General features: G+C 45.3%; 1 protein-coding gene across 2 annotated transcripts in view; it reads left to right on the top strand.

The window, feature by feature from the left end:
• LOC139368710 (microtubule cross-linking factor 2-like) overlaps positions 1-14,429 on the top strand; it is a 75,899-nt gene extending 61,470 nt beyond the window's left edge. For both annotated transcript variants that reach the window (XM_071107982.1, XM_071107981.1), the window contains exons 11-14: positions 6,020-6,274; positions 7,341-7,414; positions 7,529-9,032; positions 9,221-14,429. In XM_071107982.1, coding sequence (XP_070964083.1) covers positions 6,020-6,274; positions 7,341-7,414; positions 7,529-9,032; positions 9,221-9,373 — 1,986 coding nt within the window. In that variant the 3' untranslated portion in view covers positions 9,374-14,429. The remainder of the gene's footprint in view (positions 1-6,019; positions 6,275-7,340; positions 7,415-7,528; positions 9,033-9,220) is intronic.
• Positions 14,430-15,135: the final 706 nt, after the last annotated feature.

Genomic DNA, 15,135 nt, shown 5'->3' with positions numbered 1-15,135 from the left:
TTGGGTGAAGTCTAGATTTTACCCCGGGTTAGAATCCTGATTTGTGTTTTGTTTGTGTATCACCAGAAGACCCAGACTCAGTTGAAACACTTTAAAAAGGTGTCACCTGTGTGAATCATGGCCACCATCAAAGCGTTGACTCTCTTTTTGAGTGGCGCAGCGGTCTAAGGCACTGCATCTCAGTGCAAGAGGCGTCACTACAGACCCAGGTTTGATTCTAGGCTGTATCACAACCGGTCGTGATTGGGAGTCCAATGGGGCGGCACACATTTGGCCCAGCGTTGTCCGGGTTTGGGCGGGTAGGCCGTCATTGTAAATAAGAATTTGTTCTTAACTGACTTGCCTAGTTAAATAAAGGTTAGGGACTCCCAATCATGGCCGGTTGTGATACAGCCTGGAATCGAACCAGGGTGTCTGTAGTGACACCTCAAACACTGAGATGCAGTGCCTTAGACCACTGCGCCACTCGGGAGCCCAAACATAGTACCAGACTATCAGGTTTCAGGGAAGAAGACAGGCAGCCAGGCTCAGGGGCAGGCAGCCAGGCTCAGGGGCAGGCAGCTAGGCTCAGGGGCAGGCAGAGTAGTCAGGCAGGCGGGCTCGGAGTCAGGACAGGCAGGGGTCAAATCCAGGAGGACAAGAAAAGAGATACTGGAAAAAGCAGGAGCTGAGACACAAAACGCTGGTAGGCTTGAACAAACAAGACAAACTGACAACGACAGACAGAAAACACAGGTATATAGTGCCTTGAAAAAGTATTCACCCCCTTGACGTTTTTCCTATTTTGTTGCATTACAATCTGTAATTTAAATGGATTTTTATTTGGATTTCATGTAATTGACATTCACAAAATAGTCCAAATTGGTGAAGTGAAATGAAAAAAATCTCCAAAAATATAAAACGGAAAGTGGTGGGTACATATGTATTCACCCCCTTTGCTATGAAGCCCCTAAATAAGATCTGGTGGAACCAATTACCTTCAGAAGTCACATAATTAGTTAGATTGCACACAGGTGGACTTTATTTAAGTGTCACATGATCTGTCACATGATCTCAGTATATTTACACCTGTACTGAAAGGCACCCAGAGTCTGCAACACCACTAAGCAAGGGGCACAACCAAGCAAGCGGCACTATGAAGACCAAGGAGCTCTCTAAACAGGTCAGGGACAAAGTTGTGGAGAAGGACAGATCAGGGTTGGGTTATAAAAAATGATCTGAAACTTTGAACATCCCATGGAGCACCATTTTAAATCCATTATTAAAAAAATGTAAAGAATATGGCACTACAACAAACCTGCCAAGAGAGGGCTGCCCACCAAAACTCACAGACCAGACAAGGAGGGCATTAATCAGGCAACAAAGAGGCAGCAACAAAGAGACCAAAGATATCCCTGAAGGAGCTGCAAAGCTCCACGGCGGAGATTGGAGTAACTGTCCATAAGACCACTTTAAGCCGTACACTCCACAGAGCTGGGTTTTACGGAAGAGTGGCCAGAAAAAAAGCCATTGCTTAAAGAAAAAATAAGCAGTCATGTTTGGTGTTCGCCAAAATACATGTGGGAGACTCCCCAAACATATGGAAGAAGGTACTCTGGTTAGATGAGACAAAAATTGAGCTTTTTGGCCATCAAGGAAAACGCTATGTCTGGCACAAACCTAACACCTCTCCTCACCCCGAGAATGCCATCCCCACAGTGAAGAAAGGTGGTGGCAGCATCATGCTGTGGGGAGGTTTTTCATCAGCAGGGACTGGGAAACTGGTCAGAATTGAAGGAATGATGGATGGCGCTAAATACAGGGAAATTCTTGATGGAAACCTTTTTCAGTCTTCCAGAGATTTGAGACTGGGACAGAGGTTCACCTTCCAGCATGACAATGACCCTAAGCATACTGCTAATGCACCACTCGAGTGGTTTAAGGGGAAACATTTAAATGTCTTGGAGTGGCCTAGTCAAAGCCCAGACCTCAATCCAGTTGAGAATCTGTGGTATGACTTAAATATTGCTGTACACCAGCGGAACCCATCCAACTTGAAGGAGCTGGAGCGGTTTAGCCTTGAAGAACGGCAAAAAATCCCAGTGGCTAGATGTGCCAAGCTTATAGAGACATACCCCAAGAGACTTGCAGCTGTATTTGCTGCAAAAGGTGACTCTACAAAGTACTGACTTTGGGGGGTGAATAGCTATGCATGCTCAAGTTTTCAGTTTTTTTGTCTTATTTCTTGTTTGTTTCACAATAAAAAATATTTTGGATCTTCAAAGTGGTAGGTATGTTGTGTAAATCAAATGATATAAACCCCCCCAAAATCCATTTTAATTCCAGGTTGTAAGGCAACAAAATAGGAAAAATGCCAAGTGGGTGAATACTTTCGAAACCACTGTATAGGAGGGAAGATTGGCGACACCTGGAGGGGGTGGAGACAAGCACAAGTACAGGTGAAACAGATCTGGGCGTGACAGGTACCGTTGTGGGATGCAATCGATCCCAAATTAATACAACCACTAGCATTAAAAAACGTTTAAAGTCAATGAGGCTGATGCAACAGATCAGAACATTTAGCTTAAAATGTTGATAAACTATTAGGCAATTTTTCTCATTATAAGCGCAGCAATGCACACACAGCAATTGGCTGTCTAAAAGCGTGAATGTTCCAAAATGCAATCAATTAGAGGGAAAACACCGTTCTCAAAAGTGACCACAAATGTGGTTATGCATGTAATCCTTGCATTTTGCTGAGGATAATTATCTTTCCCAAATGTGAAACTCACACGCTGCCTATATACAGTGCATTCAGAAAGGATTCAGACCCCTAAACTTTTTCCACATTTTGTTACGTTACAGCCTTATTCTAAAAATGTATAATTAAATAACAATCCTCATCAATGCCTCCCGAATGGCACAGTGGTCTAAGTGCTAATTGTTTCAGCAAGAGATCCTGGTTCGAGTCCAGGCTCTGTCGCAACCGGGAGACCCATGGAGTGGCGCACAATTGGCCCAGCATCGTATAAGCGCAGCAATGCACGCTGACACGGTCGCCAGGTGTACGGTGTTTCCTATGACACATTGGTAAGGTGGGCTTCTGATTTAAGCGGGCATTGTGTCAAGAAGCAGTGTGGCTTGGCTGGGTTGTGTTTCAGAGGACGCACGGCTCTCGACCTTCGCCTCTCCCAAGGCCGTACGGGAGTGGCAGCGATGGGACAAGACTGTAACTACCAATTGGATATCACAAAATTGGGGAGAAAAAGGGGAAAAAATACATTTTTATTTTTTTATTTTATTATCAATCTACACACAATGCCCCAAAATAACAAAGCGAAAACAGGTCATTAGAAATGTTTGCAAATGTATTAAAAAGTGTAAAACAGAAATACCTTATTTACATAAGTATTCAGATTCTTTGCTATGAGACTCGAAATTGAGCTCCGGTGCATGCTGTTTCCATTGATCATCCTTGAAGGTCTCACAGATGACAGTGCATGTCAGAGCAAAAACCAAGCCATGAGGTCCACGGAATTGTCCATAGAGTTCCGAGACTGGATTGTGTCAAGGCACAGATCTGGGGAAGGGTACAAAACTTGTCTGCGGCATGCGCTGTTTCTTGACTTACAGCATAAAAGTTGGGCATCATTCACAAGTGATAATATATCATTCACAAGTCATAGGCTAATATTGTTTTTCTTGATTGAATCTTGTCTTTACATATACTAAATAATATCTGTGAAATTTGTTTGGATTTAGAATAGGCCATTGTCATGCACCTGTCTCGAAACATGGGCAGGGGAAAAAAATGTGTAATCTATGCGCTAAAATAGCAAATGGAGGACGCTTTTCCCATGGTTCATTTTCATGCCAGCCAGGTAGGCTATACTCCTCTTGTAAAGAGAAGCAATGTGCTTGAAATTAGGAAAGTTGAGAAATAAATATAGTAGGCCTAGCCTATAGAAAGCTGATGGAATCCTCCTCTTTTTAATAGAGGCCATCACTCTGTTTTCTCACACAACAGCTCATGGGCTCTGATGAAGTGTTTGATTAGATATTCGATTATATTTGCATTGATGTCAGAGTGATTAGAGGGACAATAGAGTGCTGAGTACCAGGCAGTTAGCACGTTTGGTAGGCTATGAGCTTTGAGAAGCCTAGTTATCATGACTAAATGGTCATGTGGAAATTGACTGTGGTCATGACTCGTGATCGCCGGTGTGGCAGTAATATGGTTACCATAACAGCCACCTCCATCAAAAAAGATAACAGCTTGCCCATTCCCCAAATGCATTGAATTTATTTTATTAGATCAGATTTACTGACTAACCTTTATGGCATAATCAGAGCTTGATTCATTTTGCTTTTCTTATTTTTTAAGAAACTCATCATCTGCTGCCTCTCGCACTCCAGTACTTATTGTGTCAGAAAACAGCACAGGAACATAGCACTGAGGCCAAGCACACAAGTGGACGTCATTATTTCAGACAGACGCCTCTTTCTCTCGCTACTCTTTTCTCCTATCTGTCGTGGCCCTACTGTTGCTTCTCTGTCAGTCAGTCACATTTGCATTGTGCATCAAAATACAGCAGTCATATACTGTAGGATTCATTTGAACCACCCCATCCTGAGAGGGTGCACACACACACGCACACACACACACACACACACACACACACACACACACACACACACACACACACACACACACACACACGCACGCACACACACAAATTGTTACTATTCTCCCTTCACCCCTATAAACTATGCCGTTACTGTGCCCTTGTATCGTGTAAACCCACTGGGCTGGTGCCCAGGAAAGAACTGGATGGCAAAGCTGGGTCCAATCTCCTCCTGCTCTGCTCAGCCAATCACAGAAGTAGGATAGCATCCTGGCAATGTGGCATGGCACCAGCAGCTGTTGCACTGTGGAACCAGGCTTATGGCCTAATGCCTACAGATGCCAACAGACAGTTTTCTAAGGAAGGCTGTGTCACAAATGGCACCCTATTCCCTGTATAGTGCAGAGGCCTATGTGGGCCCTGGTCAAAAGTAGTGCACTAAAACATAGTGCCATTTGGGACTCTTCAATGGTTTTGGGGGGAATCTGGGGTGAATTGGGAGCATTCAGAGCAAATGTCTTTCTCTGTGCTGTAAACCTGCAGACAACCATTTAGTCGCAGCCCCGCAACGCCTCACCAATAAAACTCATTATGGATATTCATCATCAGACGAGATCAACGCTTCCGTCGCCGTCGGAGATGAATGGCATAGTCGTCCGAAAGGCCACCCAGACTCCTCCATTAGCACCATATAAGGTAGAAACCTGCAGTCATCCTCAGGCACCATGGTGATTGATGGGGCTCCCTCCCCCGAAAGCTGTGACTTCAAATACGAGAAAAAAAACGAGACCGACTCGTAAAAGAAAGAAAGAGCAATCGCCTCAGCTTTGAAGCACTGCTTGATTCATTCTAATGGGGGGAGAGGAGAGGAGAGGAGAGGAGAGGAGAGGAGAGGAGAGGAGAGGAGAGGAGAGGAGAGGAGAGGATGGGAGAAACGTAGCGGGCGTCTTTAGCTGTTGTCTTTTAATGTGACGGAAGAGAACCTGTAAACTCATCAATCTTAGAAACAAGGGAAGGATGACTTAAACGTAACACACACACAAGAGACATCTGCTGCTGTTCTTTATTTCTTTATTTATAGAGCTTTCTCATTAAGTGCCTCGCTCCACATCTCGTTTTATAGAGGGAGGAATACTTAAAAGCTAATAGTCTGTTTAGATCTTCAGATAAAAATGTTAGTGTTTTCAGAGATGGACAAAAAGAAAGGAAAATCAAATAAATGTATCTGGAGTGTTAATCAGTGAGCGTGTAGGATGTGTTTGTTGAGCATTTGGGTATTCATTACTTTTGGTATTACATCATCACATATAAATGTAATTTAGCTGCTCAAACATGTATGGAACAAGCACAACATCCCCCATGGTGTCACATAATCACCATCCTCACCAACCCTCTCTCTGTCACCCTCCCCCCAGCTGGAGAGCAAGGCGGGCTTGGCTGCCCTGGCCGGGGGGGAGAAGGACCTCCAAGGACCTCCCGACCTGAAGGTGGCACTGAAGAGGGAGCGTGAGGAGCACCAGCACCTCCTGGCCGACTCATATGCCGCCGTCATGGACCTGACCAAGCAGCTGCAGATGGGCGAGAGGAACTGGAACCGCGAGAAGCTGGACCTCCTAGAGCATTTCAGTCAGGAGAGGGGCCAGTGGGAGCAGAGGCTACAGTGCAAGATGGTAACTGGATTATTGGCACCTCAGTCCTGATAAGCTTGTATTCTGCTCTACACTCTATTCTATTATAGCATGGTCTAGTATTATAGCTTAGCCATGTGGTGAGTACTGAGAGTGACACTAACTACCCTTGTAGCGTCTAGTGACTATCCTAATTGTCCTCCTTTCTCCTCATCATCTTTGGCAAAAAAAATTCTCTGTGTGGTCTTTTGTTGGGGTGGAATGGAAGGTTAATGTCACTGGTAGGACATTGTTGGCGTGTATGCATTACTGCACTCTGTGACTAGTGGTTTAGTGTTTTCCATAGAGGGGTTAGGGATAACTGGCCAGTAGTGGAATGCAGGGAGAGACAACATGCTGCTGAACATGAGTGTGTCTGCTGCATGGCCAGACCACACTGGAGGGGTGTGTGTGTGTGTGTGTGTGTGTGTGTGTGTGTGTGTGTGTGTGTGTGTGTGTGTGTGTGTGTGTGTGTGTGTGTGTGTGTGGTGTGTGGTGTGTGACTGGCTCTTCTACCAGCAAAGCCTCATTACCTGTGTCTGGCTGGCTGTCATCCAGTCTGTCCCAAAACTGACTGGCTGGTCTTGGAGAATAGGTCTCTCGCACTCCAGTACTTATTGTGTCAGAAAACAGCACAGGAACATAGCACTGAGGCCAAGCACACAAGAGGACGTCATTATTTCAGACAGACGCCTCTTTCTCTCGCTACTCTTTTCTCCTATCTGTCGTGGCCCTACTGTTGCTTCTCTGTCAGTCAGTCACATTTGCATTGTGCATCAAAATACAGCAGTCATGTACTGTAGGATTAATTTGAACCACCCCATCCTTCCTCTTCTCCCTTCCCTCGCCTCCTCTCCCCCGGGAGGAAATATGTGTTTTTATTTGTGTGTGTGTGTGAGCTCATCCCCCTGTCAGCATCATTACAGGGACAGCAAGGCCTTTGTCAGGGATAAATACTGTAACTCCTAGATGATGGCCACATCCTCATGTCCTCCATTAAACATTGCCAATAAAACTACCGGACTGGCTGGACAGGAAACAAAAAATGTCTCCTTGTTTTCTCCCTCAGTCTCTGCACTACAAAACCACCCCTGAAACAAAAACTGCACTGGACGTTGTTACAAATGGAACCAATTTATCAAGGTAACATATGTATTTAATGTATAAAAAGCTATTTTTCAAAGATCATGAAAAATGTATAGTCATAGCTGAATAATAAAACGATCATGATTAGTGATATAATTTTTCTTCTATCAGGACCAAGTCCATCCCGTCCATGTTGGAGGGTCTGCTGGAGGCCTGTCCTTTCCTTCCGAGTCAGGAGGTCAATGGTACAGCCAATGAGGAGGGAGAGAAGGACCAGCCCAGCACCCAGGCCCCTCCCCTTCTAACCCACACAGACCCGGGTGACCTCACCAGGAAGAACTGGAAGTACCTGACCAATGAGATGGCTCTGATGGAGCAGGGTGATGCCCCCTTCAAGACGTGGGACTGTCCCAGCTCCCCCAGAAGTTTCCTGGACCTGGAGAGCATCCAGAGGAGCTACACGGCCCCCGACAAGACCGGCATCCGCATCTACTACAGCCCCCCTACCATGCGCCGTATGGAGAGCCGGCTGGCCAAGGAGAAGCAGGACAAACCTCAAGCCCAGCAAGGCCACCTGTCTCGGGCTTCAACTCCCTCAGACGCTGTGGCCCTGGAGGGCCAACCTCCCTCCTCCTCCTCTGTCTCCTCCTCTTCGTCCTATGACCAGTGGTTGAGCTCTCTGTCCAAGCAGCACAGGGACCTTCTGGAGAACAGCAGCGGTGGCGCGGGGGTGGCGCCCTTCCATGGCCTGGAGATCTCTGCCAACCTCTCGGACGACATGAAGGAGATGACCAACTGTGTGCGCCAGGCCATCCGCTCCAGCTCTCTGGAGAGGAATTGCAGCAAGGATGCGAGCAGCCAGACGGTGGGGGTGTCTAGCCGCTCCACCCAGACGGTCCAGTTTGTGAGCGTGGGGCTGCAGACGGACGGGCTCGGGTCTCGGGGGGTGGGGGGCTTCCACACCAAATCCTCCTGGTCCCCCCGGCCCTCGTCGTCGCTGGCCTCGGCCCGCTCGCGCCACATCTCCTCATCACTGGATAAGGTGCACAGCCGAATCGACAGGCCCTGCTGCTCACCCAAGTTCGGCTCCCCCAAGCTACAGCGCCGCATTTCCGCCTCCTCCTCCAAGTTGGACGGAGGAGGATTGTCCTCGGCTTCATCCAGAGACCGCAGCCTGTGGAACCTCCACCAGCGGTCCTCGACCTCCAGCGGCTCGGCCTGGGCCCGTTCTACCACCACCAGGGACAGCCCCGTGCTCAGCGGCCTCAACGATGGCCTGTCCAGCCTGTTCAGCGTGGTGGAACACTCCGGCAGCGTAGAGTCCCTGTGGAAGAGTGAGCCAGGGGCCAGCCCAGCCCGCCAGGCAGCAGGGAAGCCCTCTGGCCCTGGTCCAGACACCGGAGCCCAGAAATACGGCCCCTTCCAGGAGTTTTTCAGGAACGTGTGCGGCCGGACCGGAACGACCATGCCCGGGGGAGGGGAGAGGGGGCAGAGGGAGGTGGGGGCCATGGATGAGCCCAAGCCTGAGTGCCTCTCCGGGGTTTCGCTGGTGGGGAACGACAGCGTCACCAAGATCGTCAACAAGAGGTTCATGAGACAGATGCCCAGGGAGGAGTTGGGGGCCTCTGCTAACGATCTCACTGCCAGGGACCTGACCTTGAGCTCCAGCATGGAGGTAGGTCCCACACATACTCACTCACACACAGAGAGACAGGGACAGACACTCACACAGAGACAGGGGTACACACATGCACGCACAAACACACATACAGGACATCATATCCAAGCAGATTATTTGAGCAGCTCTGTCTTTCATTGGATTGCATTATAACATAACTATTTAATGTCTCCTCCCTGTCCCAGGATGCAGCGTGTGATTGCAACTCCCAGTCTCTTACATCCTGCTTCGCCCGGCCCTCCCGCTCAGCCACACGCCATTCACTGGGCCACTGCATGCACCGCTCTCAGGAGCCTCCCACGGCAACGGAGGAGAGAGTGGATGCAGGCAATGAGTGATGGATCAGTGAGAACACACACACACACACACACACACACATACTGCCTCACCAACACACTGCCACATAAGCTACAGTACTGTCACAAAACATAGACAAAAACACACTGCTACATACATACTGTACATACACACAATCCCTCACAAACTGCCACACAGAACCACTGTCACATGCACACACTCACACACACACACACACACACACACACACACACACACACACACACACACACACACACACACACACACACACACACACCTGGAATTGGAACTCAACCCAAGCAGCACATTCTAATGCCTCCTAGGATTCCTCTTTGAGCACCAGAACCACTACCAACTACCAGCAGGACAACAAACTCACACACAACACACATACTGGAACAGTAATGACACACTACTTCCTATATACTGCAGTATTTAGGGAATAGGGTGCTATTTTGCACACAAACAGTTTGTGGAAACGACCACCTAGGAATTCAGACAGTCTTATATGATGTCAGAACCCATAACACTCTACTTTACCTATTTTTGGAATTGCATAGGAAAAACACTGGGCTACTAGATTTCTACAAAGTGGATCTTCCCAACGACAGGGATATGAGGTGGTTTGTTAGCTGCTCCCATTCCAAATACCAATCCTATTCCCAGTCCAATTCCCTAGCCAGCACCAGTCCCTTCCCAACCCAGCATCTGGAGAGCTCTGTCCTAGCCTCCTCCCTAACACCAAGCAGAGGATTCTACTGGTGTGGACCACCTCTTGCCATTATAACCCAACAACCATAGAAAAAACATCTCATCAACGTATGTTCATTTTTTTATGTCAACTGCCTCCCTGTTGTTTTTCTGAAAGACTTTCATCCAATGAAGGGGTAGGACATTTACGTCCTTATGTTACGTATGATATGATGATCCTATGGTTTCTAAAGGTTGTTTGAATGTTTGTAATCTGCCTGTTGTTGGCACACATTGATAGAATGGTGGTTAAGACTCTGAGACCCTATGAGTTTTGTCTCTTGTGTGTACTATACTGTAGGATGTAGATGTATAAGAGGATCCCAGCTGTAAAGATAACTCCCTGCCAGGAAAAAACACAAACTTGTCCCATTTTGAGAGACAATGCATTCCTTTGTTACGTTACAATTCCAATTACACTCTGGCATATCCGTTAACGTGTGAGTGCGTGAGTGCGAGTGACAGAATGCTCATTCTAGAATGCCTTTGCAGCATTCCCATATAGTGAAGGCAGTTGTTGTTGCACAGTGTTTCTGCTTCATCCCCAGCCATCGACTGTCTGTGTTCCTGACCTCTTGTCTCCTTCTTTAAATGTAACAGGACACAATGTCCTCTACAGAAGGTTAGCTCCTTCCTTTTCTCATGTCACCACTGAAGTCTTGAGATATTGTCCAGTACCAGTCAAAGGTTTGGACACGCTACTCTTTCAAGGGTTTTTCTTTATTTTTACTATTTTCTACATTGTAGAGTAATAGTGAAGACATCAAAAGTATGCAATAACACAAATGGAATCATGTAGTAACCAAAAAAGTGTTATACAAATCAAAATATATTTTAGATTCTTCAAAGTAGCCACCCTTTGCCTTGACAGCTTTGCACACTCTTTGCATTTTCAACCAGCTTAATGAGGAATGCTTTTCCAACAGTCTGGAAAGAGTTCCTATATATTCTGAGTGCTTGTTAGCTGCTTTTCCTTCATTCTGCAGTGCAACTCATCCAGAACCATCTCAATTGAGTTGAGGTCGGGTGATTGTGGAGGCCAGGTCATCTGATGCAGCACTCCATCACACTCCTTCTTGGCCCTTAAACAGCCTGGAGGTGTGTTGGGTCATTGTCCTGTTGAAAAACAAATGATAGTCCCAATAAGCGCAAACCAGATGGGATGGCGTATTGCTGCAGCATGCTGTGGTAGCCATGCTGGTTAAGTGTGCCTTGAATTCTAAATAAATCACAGACAGTGTCACCAGCAAAGCACCATCACACCTCCTCCTCCATGCTTCACGTTGGGAACCACACATGTGGAGATCATATGTTCACTTACTCTGCGTCTCACAAAGACAAGGAGGTTGGAACCAAAAATCTCAAAGTTTGACTCATCAGACCAAAGTACAAGTTTCCACCAGTCTAATGTCCAATGCTTGTGTTTCTTTGCCCAAGCAAATCTCTTATTTTTATTGGTGTCCTTTAATAGTGGTTTGTTTGCAGCAATTTTACCATGAAGGCCTGATTCTCACAGGTTCCTCTGAACAGTTGATGTTGAGATGTGTCTGTTACTTGAACTTTTATTTGGGCTGCAATCAGAGGTGCAGTTAACTCTAATGAACTTATCCTCTGCAGCAGAGGAAACTCTGGGTCTTCTTTTCCTGTGCCGGTCCTCATGAGAACCAGTTTCATCATAGCGCTTGATGGTTTTTGCGACTGCACTTTAAGAAATGTTCAAAGTTCTTGACATTTTCCAGATTGACTGACCTTCATGTCTTAAAGTAATGATGGACTGTTGTTTCTCTTTGCTTATTTGAGCTGTTCTTGCCATGATATGGACTTGGTATTTTACCAAATAGGTATACCACCCCTACCTTGTCACAACACAACTGATTGGCTCAAACGCATTAAGAAGGAAAGAAATTCTACAAATTAACTTTTAGCAAGGCACGCCTGTTAATTGAAATGCATTCCAGGTGACTACCCAATGAAGCTGGTTGAGAGAATGACAAAAGTGAGCAAAGCTGTCAAGGCAAATGGTGGCTATTTTGAAGAATCTCAAATTTAAAATTTGATTTGTTTAACACTTTTTTGGTTACTACATGATTCCATATGTGTTATTTCATAGTTTGATGTCTTCACTATTATTCTACAATGTAGAAAAGAAAAGAAAAACCCTTGAATGAGTAGGTGTGTCCAAACCTTTGACTGGTACTGTATGTGTGATGTTTCTTGTGAAAAAACAACATTGTGAAAATGGAGGGAACAAAGGCCTCAGTTGTGAAGAGAGTTTATTGTACCTTTAAATTAAGTCAGAGTCTGAGAAGTTGTCTAGTTAGATTTGGTGTATTCCATCTATTTCAGTGTCTCTCTAAGGTCTGATAGATGTCAATCAGTCTGTTAATATGGTGACTGTTGTGGTGTTGACTTTGAAGTGCCTGTTAGACTAGGTCAGCGCGCACCAAACCGCACTTCAGAACAACAACCCCAAACCTTTTCAACGGACGCCATTGTTCATGTAATAATTTTAGGGAGATATAACCTGTACTCTATAGTACATCATTCTGAAGTAACACGCCATCACAACTCTGAAAAGCACAGAGAGAGAGAGCGAATGGTTTACTTTCTTTTGATACCAAGGAACTTTTTTCAGAGAAGTAAATTATTTTTATTTGTTTTTTTATAAATGTTTATATATGTTTGTTTTTCTCTCGGATTGCAATGGTGCTGGACTAATAGTGCAGATTCTGTTATTTTAAAAAGTGCTTTTTACAATGCTTTTATGTAAGATAAATTACTCAGCTTTGCTATATTGGCACATAGTATTCTATTTAAATGGCTATTGGTTAGGAGTCAGTCCCTGGCAGGTGCCTTAATGATGAGCATGTCACTGTCGTAAAAACGGATTTGGCCGCTACCCGAGAGCCTCACTGACCATGTAACAGGCACATACACACACCTCTCTCTCACTCTCTCTCTTTCCCTCCCTAGAAGCTGAGTTAGCAAGGGCAGTCAGCAGGCTCTTTTGTGTGTTTCTTCTTGTTGTAAGAAGGAAATTATGACTCGTCTCTTTAAATAGGGAATTACAGTAGTAGGTCTCTCAAAGTCTTTAAATGTACTTGTGGTTCAAACCCACAATTTCTCACAGGCCCAGCCATCCAACCACTGACGAGCTTGATTCCAGTCCACACAGACAGACTTAACTGGTCTGGTTCCTCCTGCCTTTGATAAAAGCTGCTGCCATACCCGGTCCGCTACCTCCCTGGCCTCCTCTGCCCTTTGACCTGGAAGAACTAAATGCAAGGCTGTCACTTGTACCTAGCTACCTGCCCGAGGCCCACCATGTTTGTTGTGTTGTCAGTAAGAAGGTCACTAGAGTGCCTTTCTAAAATAAAAATGTCTTGGTGAGCAGCAGCAGTTAGCAAAACACAATAAAGTGTTATACAGTATCCAAAACCACTTGGCTGTTCTACGTTCCTAAAACAAGTAACTGAGCACATGAATGGAAGTGAAGTCATAATTATGTACATTTTAAAAGGGAACTGAAAATATGATGATATGCTTCTTCTTATTACACTTCGGGTTTTATGTTTACAGTAAAGGTCTTTCCTATTGTTTTTTTAAAATAGTTTCGGTCTAATATAGCCTTTCTACCTGTCTGTCAAGTACATATGTTAGGCTCCTCTCCCTCAGGTAACAGTAGCTGGTCCCACAGCAGGTAGCCAATGACAGGAGAGAGTCTTGGTTCAGTCTAAAGCAACGGTCCAATCAGAGAGAGAGATACTGCTAGGCATTGAGAGGGCAATGCCACTGTACCATGTCATTGTTCATCTATCCTTAAGCAAACTGCATGATGTCACCTCCCCATCCACACTGTCCGCTGTCACATCACAATGCCTAGCAATATGTACATGAATTCTTAGCTTACGCTGTTAATAATATTAGCTAAATTATTACTGAAAGATTGCCTGTATATTCGCTTTATATATTTCCTTTCTTTCTAATACACTGACTCTTGGGCAAAAAGAGAATGCAATGACTGAAAATGAAACAAAAAAATCATTGCTTGTATTGTTACTTGAAAAGGATACATCAACATATTACTTGTACTCTTTCTATCCTTGCGTAGAGAATAAAGCTGAATGTCTACTGTAGCTATGAGCTGACTGTTGAAGTATGTAGCTCTCTCCCTTTCTACAGACACTGTCTTTGTACATAGACTCATTTTAAAAAAGAAAGTAAAAGAAAGATAAGAAATGGAACGGGATTTAGATTTTTAGGGGGTTTTGGGGTTGTTCTTTTCCAACCATGTACCCTGTTCAGCTGAGATCTAATTTCCTTCTGTTTGTCATATAGACCACAAATAAATGTTTGTTGAAAATAAAGAATCTATTCTCTCATCATTGGGTTTTTATATTATTCTTGAATTAACACATTTGTACATGGTTGTGGGTTTGGTATTCGTGAGAGAGACCGAAATCAGTGTCTTTTTGTGTCCTTTCTCTTTCTCTCACAGTCTTTATATGCAGCCCAGCTGTCCCTGTACACTATCTCTGGGCTGACTAGGCAGCTGCATAGAGAAATGATGAAACATTGAGCAACACATACAAGCGGAGAGAGAAAAAAGGGGAGGGTGAGAGGCCAGAGATGGAAGACTGAGGAATACAGTGGAGAGTGAGGAGTGAGAAAGGAGCAATAAATGGCTAAGAGGAAGAGAGCGGTTTTCCACAGTGAATCTGAAACATAGTTCTCAGCTGTTTGTCCGTCACATACCATCTTGTTGTTTGTATCCTCTAGCGTTCTAACAGAGGCGTGAGGGTCTGCTTGAGGCCACTGATGTGTCTGTCTCACAGGCTGCTCTCTGTCCAATCTGTTACACTTGACTGATGTCATCGGAGAGGAACTGAAGTTAGGGGGTTTGGGGGGGGAAGGGGGAGTGGTTATAGGGATGGCAAATGATCCAGTGGGCTTCACCTCGTTAAAAACATCTGGGATTTGAGTATAGTTTAATAAATGAAAAAAATCTCTCTCCTTTTAAAACAAAACAAGT

Source organism: Oncorhynchus clarkii, chromosome 16 (assembly GCF_045791955.1).
Source record: "Oncorhynchus clarkii lewisi isolate Uvic-CL-2024 chromosome 16, UVic_Ocla_1.0, whole genome shotgun sequence".
NCBI lineage: Eukaryota > Metazoa > Chordata > Actinopteri > Salmoniformes > Salmonidae > Oncorhynchus > Oncorhynchus clarkii.
Note: the sequence above shows the minus strand (reverse complement) of the source record. Positions and strands in the feature narration are given on the sequence as shown.